The sequence below is a fragment of the Culex pipiens genome, chromosome 1 (assembly GCF_016801865.2).
Source record: "Culex pipiens pallens isolate TS chromosome 1, TS_CPP_V2, whole genome shotgun sequence".
NCBI lineage: Eukaryota > Metazoa > Arthropoda > Insecta > Diptera > Culicidae > Culex > Culex pipiens.
Window position 1 is genome coordinate 22,645,404 of NC_068937.1, and position 27,952 is coordinate 22,673,355.

The following is a 27,952-nucleotide window of genomic DNA, read 5'->3' on the forward strand; positions in this document are numbered from 1 at the left end:
GTTTTCGGCAATTTGTTCGACGTGTGCAAATTGTGTTGTTGTGTTGTTGTTTTGAAGAAGTGTAACGCCTTCCCGTTACTGTACTGTCATGCCTCTGAGTGTCACCAATCTCCAAACAAAGCAAAACGGCTGCAGCACTTGAATCGAAGTTCGCCATGACAACCCCATAACGACTCCCTTTCTTCGCTCTATTGTTCTCGCCGCAGACTTAGCTCCTAACACCACCACCACCACTACCAACAACAACCGCCATGGCTGATGATGAAGCTAAGAAGGCCAAACAGGCCGAAATCGAGCGCAAGCGTGCTGAGGTGCGCAAGCGTATGGAGGAGGCCTCCAAGGCCAAGAAGGCCAAGAAGGGTTTCATGACTCCAGAAAGAAAGAAGAAGCTGCGGGTAAGTTTGACAGTTGGCAAAGTGTAACGCACCGTAACGCTTGGCTCTTAAATGCGCAATGTTTTTGTCCTACAGTTGTTGTTGCGTAAGAAAGCCGCTGAGGAACTAAAGAAGGAGCAGGAGCGCAAAGCGGCCGAACGTAGGCGCATCATCGAGGAACGGTGCGGCAAGCCGAAGAACGTTGAGGATGCCAACGAAGGTAACGTTTGTCATGTTGCCCAGTTAGATGGAGCCCCGTTACGTTGTTACTCTAGAAATTTAGATAAATATCCCCTGATTCCCTGATATTGTTTCTCACGCGATCCTAAATTCTCATTGCTCTTGGTTCCGCCAGAGGGCCAAACAATCCCATTTGAGTTTGCTCATTCCGCGCGTAACGCGTCATCAAACGTCATCTGCGAGCGTTACCGAACGAGTGTGCGCCGCAGCACACTGAGAAAAATCGCGACACTCATTTGATGCCCATTTTTTGCTCATTTCACGTCACAACCAAAACTCACATCAATTCAAAACTGATTTTTTTTATAAATGACACACTTTCTACATTACCCTTCCACGTCACCAACGCCATTTCCCCACCACCACCACCACAATCACTACCACCACAACAGAGTCGATCAAACGTGTCCTCCGCGATTACCATGCTAGGATTAATGCCCTGGAAGAGGAGAAGTTCGACCTTGAGTATGTTGTGAAGAGGAAAGACTTCGAGGTAGCTACCGCCCTTCAAAAACCAACAACCAACTACAACTACAAACCAAACAACAACAACTACAAAACAACATTTGTCGATCTGTTCTCTCCGCTCACTTCTCTCTCTCTCTTTTTTCTCTCTCAACTCTACGCTCTCTCTCTTTTCTTTCGTGTGCATCTCACCGCAAACGATCGTTTGCCACTTCTCTCTTTCTGTCTCAGAGTCGATCTCAGAACGCCTATTGTTCTCTCGTCGCATACTCTCTCTCTCAACTACGTTCTGACTGTTTGGAACTCTCCCTTTGACGTTTCGATGTTTCTTCTTCTGCTACATTGAGTATATCTGTTTGTTTATATGTTTAATTGTTTAAATGGAAACTTTTTGGAAAGTTCGGCGAATGCACTGAACGAAAAATCATCGCTAAATGTATGAATGTGACTTGTGTTATTGTTCCTAATACCGTAACCCCTCCCTCCCCTGAAAAGTGACAGGATCGTTTCCCGAAATTTCGAGCCCCCTTTGTCGTAGATTAATTCGGCGCGTTTCAACGTGGAATGTTACGTTTGTCAAAATTGCTAAATCTTTGTATTTTTGTAGCGAGCATTAAGCACATATGCAAAGAATACCACAAAAGAATTTGTACCCTGGAAGGCGAAAAGATTGATTCTGAGTATGAGGTCGCTAGGAAGGCTCTCGAGGCAAGGATTGACTTTTTGATTTTGCTCTTGATTGACCCGCCTTTTTGAACGCGCGCGCGCCTCTGCCTCAGACCACCTTCGTGTCTTGAAGAGATAAAACAAATAGAGTTACGCCACTACCCACACAAAAAAAACACATCCAAGCAAACACAGACAAAACAAAACAACGGTGTTTCGCCGCGCCGCAGCCGCCGCCATTTTGTTTGCAGCGCCGCCGTCGCCGCTTGTCACGCGTGAATAACGAAGGCCCTTTTCAACACTCTTCTTTTGTTTATTATTATTTTCTTCTCTTACTCTCTCTCTCTCTTCTGCCGCCATCTTTAGTCACTGTCTCTCTCACTCTCTCGCCTCTCTGTCTCTTCCCCTCTGAATGCTGAATCTCAAGTAAAGCTTCATTAATGAACCGCCACCGGCCTATCGCTGCGAGTTTGTGTTTATCTTCGTAAACCCGAAAATAGAAACAAAAACAAACAAAACAAAAACAGCTTTCAGATTATACACACACAAACACACTGCCAAACAATAGAGGAGGTCCCCCGTCGGGTAGTTCGTTTCCGCAGTCGGAACACCAACCATTACACCGTAAACTACACTCACCCGAGACACCAACCCCCGCTCTACTGTCAAGTGAACTCGCCCAGCGCCCGATAGATGGCAGCGTGGTGCACTTTCCAAGAGCCAACAACGCCCACTACCACTACTACTACCAATACATTCCAAACATCATTTTTTTAAACTGCGAATTCTGAAACCCCCTTCCAACTCCCTTTTCCTCCCTCTTTTATATTTAGTGTGTAACACTTCAACCTGTCACTGATCAATGACTCAAACCCTCATATATGTTATGTGTTTTTACCCAATAGCCGAGCTACAGACTATTTGTCGCGAATATTGGAATAGAATGGTTGGTTTGGAGGGTGACAAGTATGATTTAGAGCGAGGGGAAAAATTGAAACAGTTCGAGGTAAAGACCTTTTTAGCGGAATGTCAAAATTTATCGAGTTTGCCAACCAAAACAACAAACAAATACACCAAAAAAAAATACACGCAGAACTTAAAATATTACCCCCTTATATTTTTATTATTTTTGATAAACATAAAACCCGATTTTTTTTTATTTTGTCACTTTGACGTTTAAGTTGTTTTTGTTTTTTTACTCTCTCCTCTCAACTTAGTATACAAACGCAAACAAAAACAAACAAACCCCACTACAGCGCACAATTGGCATTTACACTGAAAAAAAAATACAAGCAGATTTTTGTTTTGCTATTTTTTCGGCCTTTTTTGTGGAAATAACCGCTCTCCTTATTTTTTGTTCTCAAAACCCCCAGCTAAAGGAAACAAAAAAATACAAAATACAACCAAACTACACTACTTTTTTTGAGATTGGCCAGCGCCGTTCCGAGGCCACCGAGGCTACCGTTACCCCTCTCGTCACCAGCAAAAAGAAAGAATCGTCGAAAAAATCTCGTCATTTCGTATCGCAAAATCATGGTTCATTCTATCAAAAAGTAGACCGCAATATCGTCATTTGCTATAAAAAAATCGTGTACAAAAACAAACTTTTTCTCTTTCTCTCAGTTTAACCTAAAAAAAATATCAACATCAGTCAGTTTCGTTCGCCCCCTCAAAAAACCGTTGTTTCAAATCGCACCCTAGATTAGCTTAACTTCTATCCCCCATCGACTCTCTTCTGTTTTTATTTTGTTTATCTAAGTTTCCTTGTTTCCTGTTGTTGTTATTGCTCCTAATGAATGACCGTGTTGCACATTCGTTTTCCCATTCGCAGACATGTTGAAAGACATTGTTAAAGAATATTTCAACCGTATGTATACTTGTGAAGGCCAGAAATGGGATTTGGAATTCGAAGTCCGGAAAAGAGATTGGGAGGTACTGCCGAACATATAAATACCTTATAATACCATTTGACCGCCGTTTTCCGTTTTTAGTTTCTACCTCATTTTACGTTTTCGAATCATATATTTACTTGTTCGTTTTTCACTTTTGTTCGTTTTTTTTACTCTCTTAATTTCTCCTTCTGTTTCTCTCTGTTGCGAAATACCAAAAAAAGATAAACATTCAAAATATCAAACACTCCGACAACTCTCCGCGCCAAGCGAGAGTTTGACATCTCTGTCGTTTTGTTATTGTTTCCATTTGTTGCCACAGAAAACAAAAACACACATAGTAAACACCCGTTTGTTTTGTTTTCGTTTTTTTCACTAAACTCACTCTCGAGAGCAGCAAATCTTTTGTGGACCCCCTTCCGTGTCACTTTCGTTTTTTATTCAATCCCTGGCAGCACTGCCAAAAATTTTGACAGCGAGGGGTAGGTCAATTCACGAACGCGCGCCACCACCCCCATCCGTAACGCCTGGGACTTTACGGATCCTTATGTACAGAGCAAAACGGCGCGCGCGCGCGCAACGCAAGTGGACTACCCCTCGTCAGCTGTCAAGAGTGCACCCCACGAGGGGTCGCGCTCACTGCTGGTGGTCACGGAAGAGGAGAAGAAGGAAACATTTTTTGTTGTTTTTTTTTTGTCTTGTGTTTTGTAAACAAACACTGACGCGAGCGCACCAAGGCAACGGAAACGAGTTTTTTTCTGTGGAAAATCTTTGGACCCCTCGTACCAATCAGGGGACCAAGTTTTGCAGATCGTTTCCGCCGCTCAATTTTTACCACTTTTTAACGTTTTCGTTTTTTCACTGAGAGTACTGAAAATTCATCCCAACGCCCCCCTTGCTCATTCTTGGTTGATTCGTTTATAAATAATGTCAAATAAAACACACATGAATGCAACATTCCGTTTTGATTACTAATCCCGTTCTTAGTAGTGGTGTAGAATTTGTTGGTTTGATCTAGTATGGAATGTACAGTTGATTTTTTTTTCTCAGTGTAGATAGTTGTTTTGACTCGGGAAAGACGCGCACGAGCGAACTGTCATCCGTTCGACGGTCTACTTGTTCCGAGTAGGCCATGGAACGGGGTCACCAACCGGGGTAGAGTTTGCAGAGTGATCAGCTTGACAGCCAGACCACGCGCTCTCGCAAATGTTGACTCCCTCTCGCTCTAATTGCCTTGGCCTACTGTGAGCTGCACCTCTTGCACTAACCGCATGTCATCCACACACTCTCTCTATCTCTCTTTCCCCGTTTCGCTCTTTTCAATCACTAACCCACAAAAACAACAAAAAAAATCCATCCAGCAATCAGATTCGAACCCAAACCGAGCTCTTGTCAAATATTTCATACACACTCGCAAAAATAAACGTACGCATTTCACACAAAATTATTACACGCTCAAAAAAGTAAACAATAATCCTTGGCGACGGCAACATTGCCGTAACAATAACAAATCACACACACACACGCACACACAGACCAATCCCATGTACGTGTACGTTTCTGTTTGTCTGTGATGTCGGTTCAAATGTCACGCGCACGAGTGACAGGAGAAAACGGTGAAAAAATACAACACACTTTTCTAGTTTAGCCAACAAAAAAAGCCCAAAATCTTTCGAAAACCAATCTATTTTACATGTCCGCACGTGTGTGTGCGTGTCCTTTCTCTCTCTCTCTTTCTGATGGTGGTGACTGTTAATGGGAAGAACCTGTTTTTTTCTCTCTCTATCTCTTTCTAATCCAAGCCTATGTTTTAGCTCGAATTTAAAGACAGAATTGCAACAAAAAAACGTAGAAATCGAAAATTGACAGTATGGCACAAAATAATCGTTTTTGAAAACAAAAAAAAATCTGCCTCTTTTCGCTCATTTTCACTAGATGTGCATTATTCTCCTTTTGTTTTCCTTTTTGTTTCTTTCTCTCACCCACTATCTGTCTACTTTCGTTCCCCGTCTCACTGACTGTTTTCGTAGCAGCTGTCAAAACATGCGGACCTTTGTTACCGCAGTGTTGCCATCCTATTTTATCTGTTTCCCTGTTAAATGTTTCTGTTATCACAGCTAACTTTCGTTTTTTTGTTTTGTTTCGCTTATCAATTGGATCGCCCGATATAAAAACAAACCAAAAGAAAGCCCGATGAATTATGTGCCACAACAACAAACAATAATTGCAAACAAAAAAATAGTCCAGTATTGCACGTTGTTTTGTGATTTACTTCTCATCCTTTTATTTTACAGTGTACTAACCAGTGTTCAGACCCGTCATACCAAATGTTGTTATGTGTTATTTGACATTAAAATTTCGAAACCAAAACAAAGAGCTGTCACGCTACGTCTCACCGACAGCAAGTCACGCGCAACCTGTTTCCTTCTTTTCTCTTCCTCCTGTCCGCAATGTCTCATCCACACAAATGCCCACCCTCTTTCTTTTTTGTTTTTGTTATTGTTTTTGTGCGTCATTTGGCAATTGAAACGTCATCTGAAAATTTAAACAGCAATTTAAGTTCACTTTATGTGCCATACTGTGCAGTACCTTCACAAGATTACTCTCTCGCTCTCTCTTTCTCTTTCTCTCTTTATTTCACTTTTCCTCTATCTGTCTCTTTCATTCTGTCGAGTTTTGTTCACATTTGTCTAACAAAACAAAAAAAAAGCTATTTTTGAACCAGCAAAAAACATTTTTTCACGGAATTCCCAGTCAGAAAGCCCATCGAAGCGAAAACGAAAACAACTGTGCCTATCTCTTAGGAATAAATGAGCAAAAAGTTAAATGTAACCGAGATTCGTCAACCCAAGACCATGAAAACCCTGATTGAAATCAGTTCAGTGTCGCGTCGCAAACGTCAGTTCCCTGTTGTTGTTTACGTAAAAACCGCGCGCGCGGGCCGTGTATTTTGTTTCTGTCTCTCTTTTCTCGTTGAGTAAACAATTAAAGCAAACATAAAAAAAAGTTCAATCATGTTAAACTGTAGCAGATGTTTTGTATTTTTTCGTTTTTCCTATCATTTGTTTTGTTTACTTACACACAAACACACAGCAACGCTACACACACTGCAATAGAAAACAAATCGATGTCGGTTTGTGCAAAACACGCAGCCAAAAAACAAAACACACACAAACAAGTTATTTTATGTTGTAATTTGCTTTCTCACCGGTAGAGGGAAACCACGCGGTGACGAATGTGTCAAATCGGTGTGGATTTCCAGCTGCCGTGACATTAGGAAATTTGTTTACAATCTGTTGCCAGCTTTCACCAATACAAACAAGTGCCACCAACTCTCTGTCACAAACAAACACACACAAACTACGTTAATCGTTGCCTTAGAAAGTACTAACGCCCCGTGTTACTATTAGTTAGAGTTAACTAGCTCACAACTGTACCAAACTAACGGTCTGCACTTGCAAAAACAAACAAACCTAGTTGTAACGCCCTTGTTTTTGGATGCTGTGTCCAGTAGCTAGTATTCCTCGTTAACAAACAAAACAAAAAATGTACATTTACAAAACGTGTTTTTCTTCCACTACTCACACGCTGTATATTTCAAAACTAGTTTTCCTGTAATTTTCAACCATAACAAAACAAACACAAATGTAGTAGTTTTGTTTACCGACCGCTCGTAGAGCCGAAACTAATCTCTTTCCTTTCTCTCGCCCTCGTCCGAAACCCCCCGTGGAAACGCTTAGATTTCCGACCTCAACGCCCAGGTCAACGACCTTCGCGGTAAATTGTAAGTACTCCTCAAGTGTAGATCTTTTTCAGTGCATAACCTCTTTCTCTCTTCACTCATCCCACGCAGCGTCAAGCCTACGCTGAAGAAGGTCTCCAAGTACGAGAACAAATTCGCCAAGCTGCAGAAGAAGGCCGCCGAGTTCAACTTCCGCAACCAGCTCAAGGTTGTCAAAAAGAAGGAGTTCACCCTGGAAGAGGAAGACAAGGAGGTACGTAGCGCGCGCGCGCGCAACTGTCACGTTGACAGGTGTACTTTTTTTGGCGTCGTTTTGTCGCAGTGCAGCGCAGCTGTCACATTTTTTTGACAGCGCGGCACGCCACGCATGGCGGCCATTTTGAGTTTTTTTTTTGTGGTGGCAAGCCTACTGCGGGCGCCCACTTCGATTTTTGGCTCCCCACGTGACCCAGTCTCAACCGGATTTTTTGACGAGATTAAGGCTAGAGGGGAAGCGTTTTCAAGCGATCGGTTCCGGACGCCATTAACCGTCGGTTCTTCCGAACCCTCTTCCCCCTCTGTTCTCTGTTTACTCCGCAGGCTAAGAAATCGGAGAAGGCTGACTGGCAGAAGAAGTAGAGAGAGCAACAAAACCACTTTTCTTTTAATTTTTATTTTTTGTATATTTAAAATTAACTGGAAAACATATGTGTCTATTTATTAATTTTGCCAACTTTTAATGTTACTTTCCAAAAGAAAAAAACAAACACTCTTACCACACAAACAAAGCACAATTTGTGAACCGGCGTACGAGAGGGTAAAATTCCTTATCTGCTGCAAATTAGAACCAGTTGTTACCAGCTACGCAAAACCAAAATCACGCAAATAAATCGTCGTTTAGAGAAAAAAAAAACAAACCCCAGGGCCAAATTTGATGTTTTAACATTAAAAGAAAATGAGTTTTGTTATTCAGAAAAAAAAACCGCCACAATTCAAAATGCCAGTAGTATACTTTTTGTTGTAAAATCCCGCTAGGTAATATCGAAATTTTCCATTTATTTTGGTTTATTTATTTCTTCATCAATCCGGCATGAAAATTATTCTCCTTCAAAGAGCCACCCTATCGATCTGCAAACCAGTGTCACCCACCCCCATCTTTTTACTTCACTATCTCTACCTAATCACTTTTTTTTTTCAAACATACCGATGATCGAAAAAATGTATTGTCGCGCCCCTCGGTCGTCCACAGTTGCACGCTTATTTCAAATGACTCATTTTTGAGTCATTTAAACTCAGATTTGGTCAACACTGATCTTTATCAAGAATGCTTTTTTTTTACTCATATCTGGATGAATTTCATCAGCATTAGAGCAATTTTCACTCGAATCTGAATGATTTTCACTCATAATTTTACACTGAGAAAAATCAGTTTCGAAAACCTTGAAATAAAATTCTGAAATTCAAATATTCAAATATTCAAATATTCAAATATTCAAATATTCAAATATTCAAATATTCAAATATTCAAATATTCAAATATTCAAATATTCAAATATTCAAATATTCAAATATTCAAATATTCAAATATTCAAATATTCAAATATTCAAATATTCAAATATTCAAATATTCAAATATTCAAATATTCAAATATTCAAATATTCAAATATTCAAATATTCAAATATTCAAATATTCAAATATTCAAATATTCAAATATTCAAATATTCAAATATTCAAATATTCAAATATTCAAATATTCAAAAATTCAAAAATTCAAAAATTCAAAGATTCAAAGATTCAGATATTCAAATATTCAAATATTCAAATATTCAAATATTCAAATATTCAAATATTCAAATATTCAAATATTCAAATATTCAAATATTCAAATATTCAAATATTCAAATATTCAAATATTCAAATATTCAAATATTCAAATATTCAAATATTCAAATATTCAAATATTCAAATATTCAAATATTCAAATATTCAAATATTCAAATATTCAAATTTTCAAATATTTAAATATTCAAATATTCGAATATTCAAATATTCAAATATTCAAAAATTGGAAAATTGTTAAATGCTTAAAATTGCTTGAAATTGCTTAAAATTGCTTGAAGTTGCTAAAAACTGCTTGAAATTGCTTAAAATTGCCTAAAAATTGCCTAAAAATGGCTTGAAATTGCTAAAATTGCTAGAATTGCTAAAAAAAATCAAAAATTGCTTATTGCTAAAATTGCAAAATTAAATAAAAAATTGCAAAAAAAAGCTAAAATTGCTAAAAATAAAAGCAAAATTTGCTTAAGCTGCTCAAACTGCTTTAATTGCTAAAATTGCGAAAAATTGGTAAAATTTCTAAAACTGCTAAAATGGCTAAAAGTGTTATAAGTGCTTTAAGTGCTAAAATTGCTAAAATTGCGAAAAAATGCTAAAATTGCTAAAATTGCAAAAATGCAAAAATTGCAAGAATGGCTTAAAATGCTAAAATTGCTAAAATTGCTAAAATTTCTAAAATTTCAATAATTGCAAAAATTGCAATCATTGCAAAAATTGCTTAAATTGCAAAAAAATGATAAATTTTCTTAAACTGACAAAATTGCAAAAATGGCTAAAATTTACAAAATTGACAAAATTGCAAAAATTGCTGAATTGCAAAAAATTGCTGAATTGCAAAAAATGTTAAAGTTGTAAAATTTTTAAATTCTAAAATTGCTAAAATTGCTAAAATTCAAAAATTAGCATGCAATTTCAACACTTTGTGTTTACGAATTTCATGAACTTTTTTTTCACGATTTTGTGAACAGATTTTTCTCCGTGTAGTTGAAGATTCACTCAAACGCGGATAAAATTCACCTATAAATGAGTGGTATGAAAAATGAGTAACCAAAAATAACTAAAAATAGCTCAAGAATGCGTCATTTGAAATAGCTGTGTGAAGCTGTCAAACTGACAGCGCACCACGTGCGCTCGAGGGGCCCGCCAATGCGATTTTATTCCAACATTTAACTGTTTGAAAAAAAGCAACGATTTCCGCTTGATGAGTTCCCAAATGCAATTGCAAGATAAAACCTCTACGAAATTAGCTTCAATTGTGTCCATTTGAGTATTTGATTGAATCACACACACAGGTAGGGTGTTCCAGAACAAAACGAGCAATCAGTGAGCACGGCTTGAAAACCTTTTCGTTCAAAGTGGCAAATATGCTGGCATTGACGTTTCGATTCTCGATTCGTGAGGGCTTCCTCAAGGTTAAAACACAGCAAATTTGTCACTTTGACTGCCAAATCAATCATTCCCTCGCATTTTATTCCTTACGAAAATGATTTTCTTTTCATTCGACAGTGATTTTTTTTCAACTTTATTTCGTTCTAAATAATAATGCATTTTTCTTTTCTTATTTTTCCTCCTTTCCTTCGTCTCACCCCTCGCATCACCAACCGAGCAGAAGAAGCCCGACTGGTCCAAGAAGGGCGACAGCAAGGTAAAAGAAGAGACGGAAGCCGAGGCATAAAATGGCCGACTGTCCACCATCAAATACATCCAACTATTTGTCTGTTTTTATTTAATCTAAACCATAAAAAAGAAGCAAACAAACTTTTTGTCAACGTAACCTAAAACAAAAAAAAGAATGAATCAAAAAATCGTGAAACAGTTTATTTTTAACCTCGTTGACCCCAAAAGTCCCCCTCCTTTCCTCCTTGTTGTTTTAGAAAATTCCTCACAGGTGTCACTAGCAGCGATCCCCAAAACGTCACGCTAGTGTTAACACTCTGTTGTTTCAGCAAGTCTTTCTCTTAATTTTATCGTACTTTAACTACTTTTTTCAAAACGTGTATTTTGGAAAGCAACCAAACAAAAAAAAAGAGTAAAAATCATTCTGTGAACTAAACCTGATTGTTTCTATGTGTCAATTTAACTGCGTGTTGTGAAAGCCATGTCTGACCCAGCGAATAAACTTGTCAACCCCCCGAACCTAGGAGGAAGCGGCGCCCGCGAACTGAACCCCCGAGGCGAGGCAGTGACGGCGGAAACCCTACAAATGTTCACCAACAGCCAGCCATCTTTCGTAAGTTGCGGTATACGTCGCTAGCGCAACCTGTCACGTGCAACGTCTGGTCGTCGTCCTCGTCTAATTGTGTTTGTTTTGATGTTCGCCGTTGTTTTGACCCGTTGAAACCCGGTTACCAAACGAAACCGACCTTACTTTTGCAGGAGGTTTCCCCCGAGACCAAGTAAACGCCCCGAAACGTCATGAAGGAGGAAGAGGAATCCAGCGAACCCCGCCGAACCGGACTTGTTTACGATGACGACTTACAACAGCAGCAGCAGCGCCGCGAGCGGCCCAAACAGGAAATATTTTTTGTATCACTTTAAAAAGGAACTACTTTTAAGAGTGTAGCCGGGCTAAATTTAGTTTTAAACAAAAATAGTTTGCTACAGCTTCGAAATGCACGAACACACACAGTTGACAGTTTGTTTTGTTTTTTATCTTTCCGTGGAGATGTACACATACACTTGATTTTAAATAAATAAAAACGATGAACGCTCACTAATACAGGTTAGGGTATGCAAAAACAATACGATCGCGAGAAAGAGTTAGATTCGAAAGGCAAGTCTCTCTGTAAATTTTTCGGTTTTCGTCGTCGCAACGTCGGCAGCTTTCGACCACCGCAAGGGTTAACTTTAAACTTTATTTTTTTCTGAGTAAACGAATATTTTTATCTTTGTAAACCGAGGAGCGTTTTCTTTCCGTGTGTACCACCAAGGAGAGAGTTGTCAAAAAAGGTAGGGTTGCAAGTTTCGCTTCATGTTACAGATTATTCATACAAGAACAATATATTTTACATGTCAATATTCGTCAAATTATGCTCGTTTGGTGTAGTTTTGCTAATGTATTACAAAATCTATTCTTTTTCAGAAATCGTGAATTTAGTATCATGAAAACGCAAATATCACGAATTTTTCAACAATGAACTTTGGGTATAAATTATCAGGAAGCAGTGAATAAATATAATAAAGATGAATGAAGATCATGATTTCATAAAATGTGAGTAGGTAGTCGTGAACAAAGTTCATAATTTTATGAATACAAATTCACGATGACGATCAAAACAACGTGAATAAAACTTCACAAATTCATGAATCAAATTCATAAAATTATGAATTTTTGTTCATGTATTCTTGCAAAAAAGTGATGGATTCTTGTTTTTTAAAATGATTTATTTATTAGTCGTGAACAAAGTTCATAATTTTATGAATAAAAATTCACGATAACGATAAAAACAACATGAAAAAAATCACGAATTCATGAATCAAATTAATTAAATCGTGAATTTTTATTCATGTATTCTTGCAAAAAAGTTATGGATTTTTGTTTTTAAAATGATTTATTTTGAAAGCTTAAATCAAATTCATGATTTTATGAACACCAGCCATAACATTAATTTATGAAATCATAAAAAATCCATGAAATTTTTGGAATTACGTTTACGAGCGAGTGGCTCGATACAAAAATAATTTGTTATTCATGGCTTGTTCATGTTCATGCCCAAAAATGTGAAGAGTCCATCAATCTAAATAATTCATTCTCTTACACAAGATCATAAAATGTCGCGAAATTTAATAGGGTGAAAATGAGGGAGCAAAAAACATGTTTATTTCAAAAACTTCAAAAAATCAAAGAAAATATGCAATAAACTGAACGCAATTTTAAATGCACTTCCTGCGTAGATAAACATTTTTAGCATGATGAAATCAATTTAAAAATAAATCTAAAATTTTAAATTTCTAAAATTGTTAAAATTGACAAAATTGCAAAACTTGCTAAAATTAGCAAAAATTTACAAAGATCCTAAATTTTCAAAAAATACTAAAATTTCCAAACTTGATTATATTTCCAAAATTTCCAAAATTGTTAATGTTGCTAAAGTGCTTAAAATTTCCAAAAATGCTACAATATCCAAAATTGCAAAAATTTTCAAAATTGCTGATATTTCTTAAATTTCCAAAATTCCTAAAATTGCTTAAATTGTCATAATTTCCAAAATAACTAAAATTTCCAAAATAATCTAAATTTCCAAAATTGCTAAAATTTCCATAATTGCTAAAGTTGCTAAAATTACCAAAATGAAATGAAATTGTTAAATTTCTAAAATTGCGAAAATTGCCCTAGTTGCCAAAATTGCTAAAAATTTCAAAATAGTAAAAATTTCCAAAATTGCTGAAATGACTGAAATAGCTAAAATTCCTAATATTACTAATGTTTACAAAACTGCTAAAATTGCTAAAATTTGGTAAAATTACTAAAATTAGTAAAATTACTAAAACTGCTTAATTTGCCACAATTGCAAAAATTTCCAAAATTGCCGAAATGACTGAATTCCTAATATTTCCAAAACTGCTAAAATTGCTGAAATTGCTTCAATTTCTAAAATTGCCAAATTTGCTGTAATTGCTAATATTGCAAAATTTTCAAAAATGCTAAAATTTACAAAATTGCCAAAATCGCTCAAACTGCTAAAATTTCTAAAATTGCTTAAATTGCAAAAACTGATCATTTTGCCAAAATTGCTGAAATTGCCAAATTTGCTGAAATTGCTCAAATTGCTAAAATTGTTGAAACTGTTAAATTATCAAAAATTGCCTAAAATTATCATAAAATTATGAAATTGCTAAAATTGCAAAACCTGCTGAAATTGCCAAATTTGCTCAACTTGCGAAATTTGCTAAATATGCTGAAATTGCTTAATGATAAAGTTTCAAAAATTGTTTAAAATTGTCAAAAAAATGCTGAAATTGACAAATTGGCTAAAATTGCCAAAAAAAAAGCTAAAATTGACAAATTGCTAAATTTGCTGAAATTGCTAAAAATGCTTTAACTGAAAAATTTTCACAACTTGCTGAAATTGCCTTAAAAATTTCAAAAAACACAGAAATTGCTAAAATTTCTAAAATAGAAAACATTGCAAAAATTGCTTAAAAAGGGTGATATTGCTGAAATAGCTAAATTTGCTAAAATTGCCTAATATTTTCAAACAATGCTATAATTGCTAAAATTGCTAGTATTACTAAAATTGATGATATCGCCAAAATTGATAAATTGTCTAAAATTACTAAATTGTCAAAAATTGATTATATTGCTAAAATTGACAAATTTGCTGAAATTTCTAAATTTGATAAAATTGCTAAACGAGCTAAAATTGCTGAAATTTCTTAAACTGATAAATTTTAAAAAAATGCCTAAAAAATCCTAAAATTGTCAAAAATTTATGAAATTGCTAAAATTGCTGAAATTGACTAATTTGCTGAAATTGTAAAAAATAGATCGCCAAATTTGCAAAATTTGCAGAACTTTATAGAAATGCCAAATTTGCTGAAATTTCTTAAATTTCCAAATTTGATGAAATTTTTAAAATTTACAAAATGTTAAAATTGTAAAATTTTCTAAAATTGCTAAAATTGCTTTAATTTGCTGAAACTGATAAATTTTCAAAAATTGCTAAAATTGCTAAAATTGTCAAAAATTGATAAAATTGCTGAAATAGCTAAAATTGCTGAAATTTATAAATTTGCTAAAATTGCCAAAATTGCTAAAATTGCAAATTTGCTAAATTCACTAAATTTACTAAAACTAGAAAAAATTCAAAAATTGCTTAAATGGCGTCAAATTGGTAAAAATTGCTGAAATTGCAAAAATTGCTAAAATTGCTGAAAATAACAAATTTGCTGACATTGCAAAAAATGCTAAAATCGCCAAATTTGCTAAATTTGCTAAAATTTCTAAAATTGCCAAATTTGCTGAAATTTCTTAAAAAAATCAAAATGCTAAAATTGTTAAATTTTCTGAAATTGCTAAAATTGCTTTAATTTGCTGAAACTGATAAATTTTCAAAAATTGCTAAATTAGCTGAATTTGATAAATTTTTAAAATTGCCAATATTGCTGAAATTGCAAATTTGCTAAAATTGCTATTACTAATAAATTTTCAAAAATTGCTAAAATGGCGTCAAATTGTTAAAAATTGCTGAAATTGCAAAAAATGCTGAATTGACAAATTTGCTAAATCTGCTGAAATTGCCCAAATTGCTAAAATTGCCTAAAATTTTCTAAAAATGCTGAAATTGCTAGAATTGCTTAAATTTCCTATAATTTCTAAATTGCTTAGTTGTTAAAATTGCTAACAAAACTAAGATTGCTAAAATTGGTAATATTTCAAAAAATCTAAATGTATCTTTAAATAAAATCAATTCTAGAGTTTTTTTTGATTAGGTCCTATAAACATATGAAAGACAATAGTTTATTGGTCCTTTTCAAAAAAAACTCTGGAATTTATCTTTTAAAAAAATCAACAAATTGTCTTTGTCAACCCTGTCTTGCGCGAGCCCAGTTCCCATAAATTATGATAGTGTCCCCCGCATGACCTACATATACGCACACCCAGAACAGATCGTCGGCACATTCCGACACGGGACCGCGCTCCTGTCAGAAAAGCACAAAGGAGAAACGGTTAGGGGGCTGTCAATTTATTCCGTAATTCAAATATAAGAAAATTCCTTAAGGAATCCGATGCCGCATTACGCACAATGAAAAAATTGTGAATGTAGTCAGAAAGTTCAAATTTAAAAAAAATCGCGTTACGTAATGACTGAACACATCTGTCAAAAGAAAAACGTGAGAGAGCCTACCCTAACGGAAAAGCGATTGCCATTTTCCCAGTTCTTGTTTTCCCTTTGGAACGAATGATGGCCGTAACGCCACCTTGCTCTCACGTAACGCAACTCTCGTTTTATTTGGAGAGGTGGTTGGCGAAGGTATAAAAAACCAAAACAAAACCAGGAATGCTTCGGGAGTACCATGACTTTTGAGTTTTTTCGATCAAATTTGAAGTTAAGCAAAATTTGCTTGATTTTGACAAATTCAACAAGATTGTCAGCTATTTCCAACAACTCCGTTGTTGACTCCAAGACTTTACCCCCAAAAGCTAGGCAACCAGAGCCGTGGCGCCACTGCGCCTGTCCCAGATTTTTGCACTAGAATCCTAGCGATTTGTTGCATATCGGCAGGCGAAAAGCAGATACCTGCTGCAGAGAGGAAAATTCTTCGCCACTCGTCGGAGGCTTTTTTCCGCGGAGACAATATTTTCCTCTGTCTTCATCAAAAAAAGGGGCTTGAAGAAGCATTAGAAAGATACCGATGGCTGTTGTTCTTTACACAAAAAATAAAAGTACTTCTAAATCTTGGCGCGGGCAACTTTACAAAATCCACGCGCGAGCTGTAGTTTTTTAGACCAAAAAATCGTCGAAATTTGTCGAAAACAAAAAGCACCTCCTCTTCTACACTTCTCTGCGGATTCGAGTGAAAGTGTGTTGTTCAGAAAGTTAAGAAAAGTGCAATTTTCCACGGAGAAAACAAAAGAGAAAGCAAGCAGTGTTGGAAAAAGGAAAAATCGAACGCCGTAGAGAAAAAAAAACAAGAAAACTAAATCAGCACCAATTTTTAACCAGGAATAAAAATCGTCGTCGCTCTATCTCTTTAAGGATGATATTTACTCTATAAAAGATATAACCCCCGAAAAAAAGAAGCACAGCAAACAAGATCAAATCCGGAAGCGAAGCAGGACGCCAGAAATCGATTTGGCTTGTTGTTCTTTCAACCAGAGTCGTCGTCGTGTCTCTTTATGGCAATAATGGATCTTTGCCACGAGATGATGGAGCATTACAGGTAAGCTTTTAAAGAAATGGTAATAATGAATAGAAACACTGAGTTTCACCCCCGACGAAAAGCACTATAGGACACTTTTCTATACCAAATAACTCACAAAAGGATAAACGGTGGGGTTCCTCAAACCCCCAACTTCTTCTCGTTTGTTTGCTGTACAACGATAATTTGGCTCCCAAAAAACCTTGTCGAAGAAGAAGACGACGACGATGTCCTTTGTGGAACGTGCCCCCAACTTCGGAGGAAAATGTTAAGAACGGGAAAACAGAAGATATTTAAAATTGTAAAAAAAAAACTTTAACATTTAAATAACCAAAATCGAATACAACAAATTTAAATAAAATTTATAAATTCTCGATTTTTTTTCAACATTATAAACAAATAAAATAAATTTATCTGACTGTTTAGTGAGAGCAAAAACCCTGATGGTAAAGTTACATGCAAAAGCATGCAAATCTTCTTTGTGAGAAAAGTCACACCAGGTACATGTTTTCTACGCTAAATAAGCAACCGACGGGAATCAAACGCTGCACCCATAGAGAAAAAAAAACTGGCGCCTCAGTCCACTCGGCTATCTGACCGATGAAAGGTCAAAAGGATAAACGCGTATTAAGCTTGACATTTCGATCAAGTAGGTTTTCTATATTGATGGGCTACATATTTCTGGGTGTAATATTACATAGAACTTCATAAAACCAGACAAATTTATTTTACACGCAGCTTAATTGCAAATTTTTTAATGCGTAAAATTAAAAAAAAAGTGATATTTTAGCATTTAAATTTATTTATTTTGATTCAAATTTACCAACACTGGCAAAATTGTTAGTTTGGAACATGTAATTGTGTTGCGATTATGTAGAAAACTATGTAAATTTACACGTTTTTCGTTTTTTTTCAAAAGCAACATTTAACATTCAGGTATAATATTATCGAATTTCTTACTCTACACAGCTGTAAAGCTAATCTCGAACTCTTGAATTACTGCAATAACCTTGGACAGAAACAGGCGAGGTTACGCCTAATTGAAATGTATTTGAGAATTTTATCAAATTTAGTCGATCTTATCAAAGTAAAAAAAAATGACACCTTAAAAAAATGAAAAAAAATATTTTAGGTTTTATTATAATTTCTGATTTACAGACTCAAGTCAGGCTAAAACTAAGGAAAAAATCAACAAGATTTTAAATTTCACGTATTCTGGTAAAATTACAATGTTTTTCTGTTGAACTGAACCTATTCACAGAAGGAAAAAAATCATATTACATTACAGTTTTCATGCCAGAAAAAATTGTGGAATGTGTTTCCCCTTAAAAAGTGTAAATTTACATACTTTTATGTGTAATTTCACCCGCTTTCGAAACTGCTAAAATTATTCCATTTTTATATTAATTTTATCGTCTTTAGATTTTTTTTGCAGAAAATTCTCTCATTTTCACAAAATAGCGTATTTCAAACATACTCAATTAAAAACAAATAAATTGTGGGTGTCAGATGATGCAAAATTGCTAGTTGAACAATAGAATCAAATATGAAGTGAAATGAAAAATTTGAAAAAAAAAAAAAAAACAAAGGACTGAGCTGAACAAGCCTCCAGCTGTTAGCTCATTACTAAAGATAAATAATAAAGTAATAAAAGGAAAAAAGAAAACTAAAAACAAATCACAAGAGACAAACAACATTTATATATTTGGACGAATAACTCAAAAATTTACAAAATATAGTTTTTATACTTGGGTAGGAAGGACATCAAATTCAAATAATATAAACTTACAACATGGGTGCCGAACGCATTAGTTCTTTTTTTAATTATGAAAATTTAATATTTTGAATGGTTTTTTTTTCTCAACACCATAATATTTTCAACAAAACAAATCCACCTTGCGAAAATCCATTTGAAAATCGACACCTTTAGTATCCAATATTGCACATTTTTAAAATCTTGGTATATTCCAAAAATTGCGGTTTGTATAAAAATAGAATTTTTGAGTTCACTTTTTACCAAAAATTAAAAGAAATTCAAAAGATATATATTTTTAAATGCTTTAATACGTGAACATCTCATAACTAACAAGCTTTAAGTTAGGGAACCTTGAGATAATTTTAAAAGATTGAAAAATATTTAAATAGATTAAAATAGACTTAAATACTAAAATTATAAATCTCTAAGGATCAGTAATCTGTACAACCCGGTATTTTTTGCATAAATAAAAAAACTGAATTAGTACTTAATCAAACGAAACACAAAAAATAAAAAAATTAAAAATTAAAAAAAAGAAATTAAAAATCCTTGAAAACTTTAAAAAATCTGAATAAAAAAAAATTCTTCAAAATTGATCATCATGACATACCCAAACTTTTCGTGTCATTTAAATTTTCTGAAGCATGTACTAAAATACAAAAAAACAACTTTCCAGGAATAATAAAAAACAAAACAAATCAAAATACTTCAGTACTAAGACACTAATATACTAAAATACTAAAATACTAAAATACTAAAATACTAAAAAACTAAAATACTAAAATACTAAAATACTAAAACAATAAAATACTAAAATACTAAAATACTAAAATACTAAAATACTAAAATACTAAAATACTAAAATACTAAAATACTAAAATACTAAAATACTAAAATACTAAAATACTAAAATACTAAAATACTAAAATACTAAAATACTAAAATACTAAAATACTAAAATACTAAAATACTAAAATACTAAAATACTAAAATACTAAAATACTAAAATACTAAAATACTAAAATACTAAAATACTAAAATACTAAAATACTAAAATACTAAAATACTAAAATACTAAAATACTAAAATACTAAAATACTAAAATACTAAAATACTAAAATACTAAAATACTAAAAAATTAAACCAGTTCAAATAAAAAAAAAATCCTCAAATTAAACGTTTTCAGATTACATTAATTTTAAAATACAAAAAAACTGAAATCCGAGGAATTAAAATTCTAAAATAATCGAAAAAATATTGAAAAATCCAACTTAAAATAAAAAAATAAAAATGATTGTATCCACGCTTCCACCCTTTCCGTGCCATTTAATTTCCCTGGAAATCCTTTTAACAAGGTGGTTCGAGGTGGAAAAGCCCAAACCCCAACTCTGCGCCCATCCCCAACGAAGCACATTTTATCTCCATTTGACAGGCTCGTCCTGGCATCATAACCTTGAGCGGGTGGGTGCTGGATTCACGGTCGGGTAGAAGTTGGGCGGGGGCCTGGCTTTGGACATTTGATTGCACGGTGATAAGGCTTGATTAACTCTATTCACACAGACAGACGGGGATCGCACACGTCACGTCAATCACTGTATGGAAATTTGCTCGGTTTGAGAAGGGTGTGTTAGCGATTCTTCTGGGATTTCTTTTTTTCGCCCGAAAGTATGCAGCACGAACAAAAACACGCGAGCGCCATGTTTTATTGATGTGTTTTTTTTGCTCTCTCTCTCTCTCTCTGCAAAGGATTTTCCCAAAAACCACCTCTCCGTGAGAGCTCAACCACCTGTAGCGATGTTTTTGCTAATGATGCCTTTTCCTTTTATCCCATCTCTCTCTCTGTTTCTGCTTTCTCCTCCTTGCTGCCTACCTTCTGGCGTTTCACCAACAAATCGCGCGCGCCTGGATTGCTGTGACACGCAACACACAAAAAAAAACAACCAGAATTGATGGCAATCGAGGATTTTCGGCATGCCAAAGCGGTCGTGGCAGCGAGCAGGCCCGGACTTAGGAGGGGTCGTCCCTCAGATAGTCGTCGTAGCAGCAAAAACCCAAAGAATGGATGCCGTGGTCCTGATTGCCTGTCTGGCCCTCGTCGGAACGCTGTTGATTGTGCTGCTGCTGCTTTGTCGGCTCGTCCAGCCCTATGACATCGCCTGGTTTCTGTCGAGCCGGGAGGACAAGCTGAAGCTGTCCAAGATGAGGCTGTACAATGCCAATGGATATCTGGTAGGTATTATTTATAGCCCCTTAGAAAGGCTCGCTCGAAACGGTGGAACAGAACACACAAATCCGAGTATTGAGAGGATTATTGCTCAGGGCAAAATGAGGGCTTTGCGGAATGTTATCGGATTGTTTTGTGTTGGAGTTGTTGATTAACTGGAAGAATGCTTTGGAATGATTCGGAAATGAATTCCGATCATTCCACAGCAAATGTTTACACGTCGAGCTGTCTATCAGTGGAGGGGAAATTGAAGGTTAGAGTTTGCTACAACTTTTCAAATAATCAGCACTGCGGTGAAAACAGCAGAGTGAGGCTGGCTTGGTATCTTTTTAAAATTTTAAGATGGTATTATAGCTAAGTACGAAGCTCGGAAAAATGTTCAAATTTAATAATGTCTAAACATTTTAGTAATTTCAGCAATTATAGCAATTTTAACAATGTTAGGAAATTTAGCAATTTTATCAATATTTTCAGTTCTAGCATATTAAATAATTCTAGAATTTTGAAATTTTCGAATTTTACCATTTTGTCAAATTTAGCAATTTTGAAAACATTGACAATTTCAGAATTTTTTGCAATTTTATCAATTTTGACAATTTTAGCCATTTAATAAATTTCAGCAATTTAAGCAATTTTAGCAATTTTAGCTATTTCTGCAATTTTAGCAATTTAAGCAATTTAGCAATTTCAGCAATTTTGAAATTTTGCAATTTTAAAATTTTAACAATTTTAGCTTTTTTTTGCAATCTTAGCAATTTTCGCAATTGTAATTATTTTAACATTTTTTGCAATTTTGGCATTTTTAGCAATTTTAGCCATTTTGGCAGTTTTAGCAATTTTAGCAATTTAAGCAATTTTAGCAATTTTAGCAATTTCAGCAATTTCAGCAATTTTAACAATTTAAGCAATTTTAGAAATTTCAGAAAATTTTAGAAATTTTAGCAATTTTAGCAATTTTTGAGCAATTTTGGCAATTCAAGCAATTCTAGCAGTTCTAGCAATTTTAGCAATTTTGGCTATTTTGGCAATTTAAGCAATTTCAGCAAGTTTAGCAATTTTAGAAACTTAAGCAATTTTAGCAAATTTAGCAATTTTTGCATTTTTCGCAATTTTAAAAAAAATTCCATTTTTTGTAAATTTAGCAAATTTTGCAATTTTAGCAATTTAAACATTTTTAGCAATTTCTGCGAATTTAGCAATTTCACCAATAAAATCAATTTTAGCATTTTTTTAAATTTAGCATTTTTTGCAATTTTAGAAATTTTAGCAATTTTAGTAATTTAAACATTATTAGCAATTTTAGTAATTTAAACATTATTAGCAATTTTAGTAATTTCAGCAATTTTAGCAATTTTAGCAATTTTTGCATTTTTCGCAATTTTAACAATTTTTCCATTTTTTGTAATTTTAGCAAATTTTGCAATTTTAGCAATTTAAACATATTTTGCATTTTTTGTAATTTTAGCAATTTTAGGAATTTATGCATTTTTGTAATATTAACAATTTTAGAAATTTTGCCAGTTCTAGCATAGTTAACAATTTTAGCAAGAATTTTACATTTTTTTCAATTTCAGCAATTTTAAAAACTTTGACAATTTTATCAATTTTGACAATTTTAGCAACTTTACAAATTTTAGCAATTTTAGCAATTTTAGCCATTTCAGAAATTTTAGCAATTTTAGCATTTTAGCAATTTCAGCAATTTTAGCAATTTACGCAATTTCAGCAAGTTAAGCAATTTTATCAATTTCAGCAATTTTAGCAATTTTAGCAATTTTAGCAATTTTAGCAATTTTAGCAATTTTAACAATTTTAGCAATTATTTTTGCAATTTTAGCAATTTTAAAAATTATAACATTTTTTGAAATTTTAGCAATTTTAGCAATTTAGCAATTTCAAAAATTTTAACAAGTTTAGAAATTTTATTAATTCAAGCAATTTAAGCAATTCATGAAATTTTAGTTATTTCAGAAATTTATACAATTTAGCAATTTTAGCAATCATAGAAATTTTAGCAATTTTAACAATTTAAGCTATTTAAGTTTTAGCAATTTTAGAAAATTTAGAATTTTTTGCAATTGTAGAAATTTCAAAAATTTTAGCAATTTCAGGAATTTAAACAATTTATTTTTTTTTAGAATTTTAGAATTTTAGAATTTTAGAATTTTAGAATTTTAGAATTTTAGAATTTTAGAATTTTAGAATTTTAGAATTTTAGAATTTTAGAATTTTAGAATTTTAGAATTTTAGAATTTTAGAATTTTAGAATTTTAGAATTTTAGAATTTTAGAATTTTAGAATTTTAGAATTTTAGAATTTTAGAATTTTAGAATTTAGAATTTTAGAATTTTAGAATTTTAGAATTTTAGAATTTTAGAATTTTAGAATTTTAGAATTTTAGAATTTTAGAATTTTAGAATTTTAGAATTTTAGAATTTTAGAATTTTAGAATTTTAGAATTTTAGAATTTTTTAATTTTTGAATTTTTGAATTTTTGAATTTTAGAATTTTAGAATTTTTGAATTTTAGAATTTTAGAATTTTAGAATTTTAGAATTTTAGAATTTTAGAATTTTAGAATTTTAGAATTTTAGAATTTTAGAATTTTAGAATTTTAGAATTTTAGAATTTTTTAATGAAAAATTTTGCTAATTTTTTGCATTGATTGATTTTTCAAATAATAATTGTATAGAGTTTTGCGTTCGCTCCGAGCTCCGTACAAGCTTTATAAACAAACAGCTGTCACTTACTTAACTCCCAGTTAAAGCAACAGCATTTAAGTTAGCCCAACATTGACCAGCTCTTAATTAATGTCGGATCTACAATGAATAAAATATATAAAAAAAATGTCAATGATTTTACTCCCAGATGCACTCCGGCTCGGAGATCCTGCTCGGCTCCACCGGCAGCTTCCAGCGCTTCGACTCCGTCGACCGTGACTACAAACCCCCGTACGGTCACCATGCCCATCAGCAGGGTACCAACCTAACGGTACCTCCGTGGCGCACCTCCTCCACCGAAGAGTCCGAGATCCCGCCCCAACCACTACGACCCGCTCCATCCCCGAGGGAACCCAAGCTGACCCGCGAGAAGGCCATCCAGAAGCAGACGTGAGTACTGATCATCCAGCTGAACAATGCGATACTGACGGGGTTCTTTTGCTTCCAGCTCCGAACCCAAACCCTCCGCCGGGTCCATCATCATATCGCCGATTCCGCGGCCCGTGCCGCGCAAGCAACACTCGGCCCCGATCTCCTTTCCACTGCCGGTGCTCAACTCACCCCGCGACGCCAAGCGCTTCCACCAAGAGCCTCACATCTGCACGAATCCGTTCCTGAACGAGCCACCGCTCAAGGAAGAGGTCGATCCGGCTCCTCCTCAACCACCGGAAGTAGAAGTTCCCGTGGTTCCGGAACCACCGGTTCCCGCTCCGGAACCGTTTCTGCAGCGGTTGATCCGCTCCGCGAACAACCCGTTCGCGTCGGATCCCCGCAAGCCGGACGACGAGTGCATCTTCAGCTTTGAGCCGGCGACCGTGCAGTCCGTGTTCGCCGAGGAAGATCCGAGCAAGCGGGCCGAGCGGCGGCTCTCCAAGATGGAGAACCTCCGGAAGATGTCCCGGCTAATCGAGAGCAACCAGATGCTGCTGAACATCTACCAGCAGTTCAACGGGACCGTTGATCGGAGTAGTGAAAGTGACCAGAGGTCACCTCCGGTGAAGCCGACCTCCTCATCCTCGTCAACGTCCCCTATCGTATCTCCGAAGCTGATAGACATAACCTCAACTCCGACTCCAACGCCCTCAATCAGTCGGACGGACAACAGCAAGTACCAGGACTCTCCGCGCACGGAAGCCGGCGACAACATCAACCTGCCAACGGTGTCCAAGGGTATCAAGCACATCCTCCGGAACCGATCCTTCTCGGAGACGGAGTTCTCCGAGCGGAAGCTGTTCAAGGGATTCGCTCTAGCCACGGACGGTGACCAAACACCCCGAATACCTCTGATGAAGAACTCCTCGTACAAGGACCTCACGCGGTACTATAACAGTAGTGGTGGTTCTGGTATGGTCACCCCTTCGGCAGTGACCTCCGGGTACTCCAGCGGATCCTCGACGGTCCTGCAGAAGACCGTTTCCGAGTCGTTCCTGGAGCAGTACACGCTCGGTCGGGAGCACGATCCCGGCGGTTCCATGGCCAGCGGTAGCAGCAGCGGAAGCGTCGCTGCCGCGTTCAACGGATCGGGCGGTTCCGTCGGCGGACTACGCTCGGTAATCCCGTCGACCTCCACCGAATCCGTTGCTTCGCAATCGTCGGTGATCTTCAGCGACCTGGAGCCGGCCCAGCCCATCACCGGATACCTGTGCGTCGGCCTCCAGTATGACAAGTAAGGCTTGTGACCTGTTTCGGGGAGTTCCGCGCCAATTAACGCTTGACCTCTTTGCAGGAGCAGCACCACGATCGAGGGTGTCGAGCTGCTGGTGACGATCCAGGAGGCGAAGCAGCTGGTGTGTCCACCCGGCATCGAAATGGACACCTTCGTGAAGGTGTTTATCGTACCTGACGAAAGCAAGGTGTTGCAGACCAAGGTAGGGGATCATCGCTTGAAAGATGGTTCAATTGGGATGACCTCACGATCTTTGCAGGTCTTCAAGAACTCTTGCTACCCGAGCTACCAGGAAACGTTCAGCTTCTGGATCACCCACAAGAGCGTGCGGCGATCGCTGTGGTTCCACGTGTACCACACCAGCTCAAGCGAGCAGACGCTGATCGGTAAGTGGCCCAAGTGATCATCAAGTGATCAAGCTGATCAAATCAACTTCCAGGCGAGTGCGAGATGCAGCTGAACGAGAACATCAGCCGGCCGATGACGACCTGGCTGAAGCTGATGGACTCCAGCCACAAGAAGAGCCCGCTCGGCGAGCTAATGTTCTCGCTGAGCTACCTACCGACGGCGGAGCGGCTCACGGTGGTGATCGTGAAGGCCCGTAACCTTAACCTGAAGAGTAGTAGGGCGGCGACGGGAAGTGGTGGTCGATCGAAGCAGCTGCAGCAGCAGGTCGCGATCGACGACGAAGCGGCTGTGGTGGAGGAGGAAGAAGACGGCGGAGAGGTGGACTCCAGCGAGGGGATCTTCGTGAAGGTAGGTTTGGGATATGTTTGGGGTGTGATCACCCTCACTTGAGACATCTCTTTCTAAGGTGTACCTGCTGAAAAACGACAAGAAGGTGTCCAAGAAGAAGACGTGCGTGAAGCGCGGGGAGCGATCGCCGATCTACAACGAAGCGATCATCTTCAGCGTTCCGCCGTACATGCTGAACACCATCCAGATCCGGTGTTCCGTCGTCCAGATGACCAACCGGACGGAGAGCAACGTCATAAACAACAACAACATCAGTGGAGGAGACCTGATCCAGTTCGGGTACAGCTCGTACGACAGCAGTGGAAACAACCTCAGCCGGAAGCAGAGTACCAAGCTGGTATCGATCGGACACGTGATCGTTGGGAGTGGAACCACCGGGAAGGGACTGCGGCATTGGCATCAGATGTTGACGACCCTGCGGAAGCCGGTCACGATGTGGCACGTGCTGAAGATCACCTCGGAGCGGAAGCGGAAGCGACTTGGAGAGTTGGAGCAGGCCAGCGGTTGAGGTTATCAGGTTTGAGGTTAGGAAAGAGACAAAGAAAAAAAAGGGTAACAGTTATGATAATAATGATAATACAGTAACATAAGTTAGCGCAGGAGAGTAAGATATCTATAGCATCAGTTGATATATTTGTCGGAAAGAAAAAAAAGTATTATTATATAACCGAAACGTTAGATAAACTAAACAAAACAAAAAATTTCGTATATACCAAGCATTTTTCATTGTCGCCAAAAAGTATATTGTATACATTTAACAAAAAACAAAAACAAACCACTAACTATACGATTTCCACGCAACAATTGGGAGGAGAAAGAAGGGAAGCATTAGCTAATTGAATCTAACAAAAACAAGCAAATGAATCACACAAAGAAACAAAACAAAAACAAACAAGCAGCATATTCTAACTCTATCTAATACACAGTCACACCAGGTCGTTATGAACCCCTCTCGTCTGTCGAAGAAAGCATGAGGAATTATTCACTAATCAGAGTTGTACCATTCTCACTCACTCACTTACTTACTCACTCACTCAGAAAAAAAATCAAGCAAAAAACGGAGGGGAATAAATCAATTTGAATCACAACTATACAAGAGATTTCCTAAGGATTTGATATAATAAAGGTACTATGGATATTCTTTTTTTTCTGATGACTTGTCGTTTTATTACACCTTTACACTTCACCGAGTAAACATCTCGAAAGAAAAAAAATCTCTCAACTTACTGAGGAAAGGCTTTAAAATCACTCGAAAAATGAAGTTCTAAGGGAGCGTTGTTACGTAACGCTCCTCCTCTCCCCCCACCCAGTGAACAAAATGTCCATACAATTTTTTAAAATTTTGTATGGAGCGTAACACAACTTTCGAACCCTTCCTCTCCCCCCCCCCCCCCTCCCAATTACGTTACGTAATAAAAGAAAGCTCCCTAAATTCTGACTCTGTCACTCCTATGGAAGCTTCCTTTGTTTATGTTTTGTTTTCTTCCTTTCACCTTGGCCGTTTTCAAGCAAGGTTACGGCCTTTTGAAAAATTACCCTAGCATTGCTCGTTTGTTATTGTTTTGGTTTTCGTAGCACGGAATGATGCACTCACACAAATGCAAACCAAGAATGGCGCGTACCTATGACAGCCTTACCTTGGCGTCGTCATTCGTATCGCAGTAGTCGATGAAGGAGGAACAACTCGCGATGAACAATTTTCTACAGTGAAAACTTCCGGAAAAAACGGTCTTCCAATCAGAAAAAAGCAGTGAATTTTGTTCCCCAGCACGGGA

The 27,952-nt window shown here is 36.4% G+C and overlaps 2 protein-coding genes across 13 annotated transcripts in view; both read left to right on the forward strand.

Annotated features, from left to right (window-relative positions):
- The window catches only part of LOC120420188 (troponin I), a 30,368-nt gene extending 18,433 nt beyond the window's left edge, over positions 1 to 11,935 (forward strand). For 2 of the 11 annotated variants that reach the window (XM_039583171.2, XM_039583170.1), the window contains exons 2-7: positions 207 to 395; positions 471 to 594; positions 3,577 to 3,677; positions 7,375 to 7,418; positions 7,488 to 7,629; positions 10,803 to 11,251. In XM_039583171.2, coding sequence (XP_039439105.1) covers positions 252 to 395; positions 471 to 594; positions 3,577 to 3,677; positions 7,375 to 7,418; positions 7,488 to 7,629; positions 10,803 to 10,868 — 621 coding nt within the window. In that variant the 5' untranslated portion in view covers positions 207 to 251 and the 3' untranslated portion in view covers positions 10,869 to 11,251. Of the gene's footprint in view, positions 1 to 206; positions 396 to 470; positions 595 to 1,006; positions 1,108 to 1,686; positions 1,788 to 2,650; positions 2,752 to 3,576; positions 3,678 to 7,374; positions 7,419 to 7,487; positions 7,630 to 7,955; positions 8,391 to 10,802; positions 11,252 to 11,334; positions 11,424 to 11,569 lie in introns of those variants that run through there. The other 9 variants (XM_052706849.1, XM_052706845.1, XM_039583175.2 and 6 more) reach the window with 9 other exon arrangements.
- A 4,492-nt stretch (positions 11,936 to 16,427) lies between these two features.
- LOC120420184 (uncharacterized) lies at positions 16,428 to 27,032 on the forward strand. Of its 2 annotated transcripts, XM_039583161.2 has the most exons (8): positions 16,429 to 17,077; positions 20,757 to 21,041; positions 23,904 to 24,145; positions 24,204 to 25,421; positions 25,482 to 25,623; positions 25,681 to 25,807; positions 25,861 to 26,177; positions 26,236 to 27,032. In XM_039583161.2, the coding sequence occupies exons 2-8, from the start codon at positions 20,784 to 20,786 to the stop codon at positions 26,683 to 26,685; spliced, it is 2,754 nt and encodes a 917-aa protein (XP_039439095.1). In that variant the 5' UTR covers positions 16,429 to 17,077; positions 20,757 to 20,783; the 3' UTR covers positions 26,686 to 27,032. The 2 variants fall into 2 exon arrangements, with proteins under 2 accessions (XP_039439094.1, XP_039439095.1); XM_039583160.2 differs by having other exon boundaries at positions 16,428 to 17,077; positions 25,482 to 25,807.
- Positions 27,033 to 27,952: the final 920 nt, after the last annotated feature.

What these genes read in the sequence shown, in the direction of transcription:
- LOC120420184 (XM_039583160.2), top strand. Translation starts at nt 20,784, where the DNA reads ATGCCAAAGCGGTCGTGGCAGCGAGCAGGCCCGGACTTAGGAGGGGTC. An exon ending in GTCGGCCTCCAGTATGACAA is followed by an intron (nt 25,422 to 25,481) that starts GTAAGGCTTGTG and finishes ACCTCTTTGCAG; the next exon opens with GAGCAGCACCACGATCGAGG. An exon ending in GCGAGGGGATCTTCGTGAAG is followed by an intron (nt 26,178 to 26,235) that starts GTAGGTTTGGGA and finishes TCTCTTTCTAAG; the next exon opens with GTGTACCTGCTGAAAAACGA.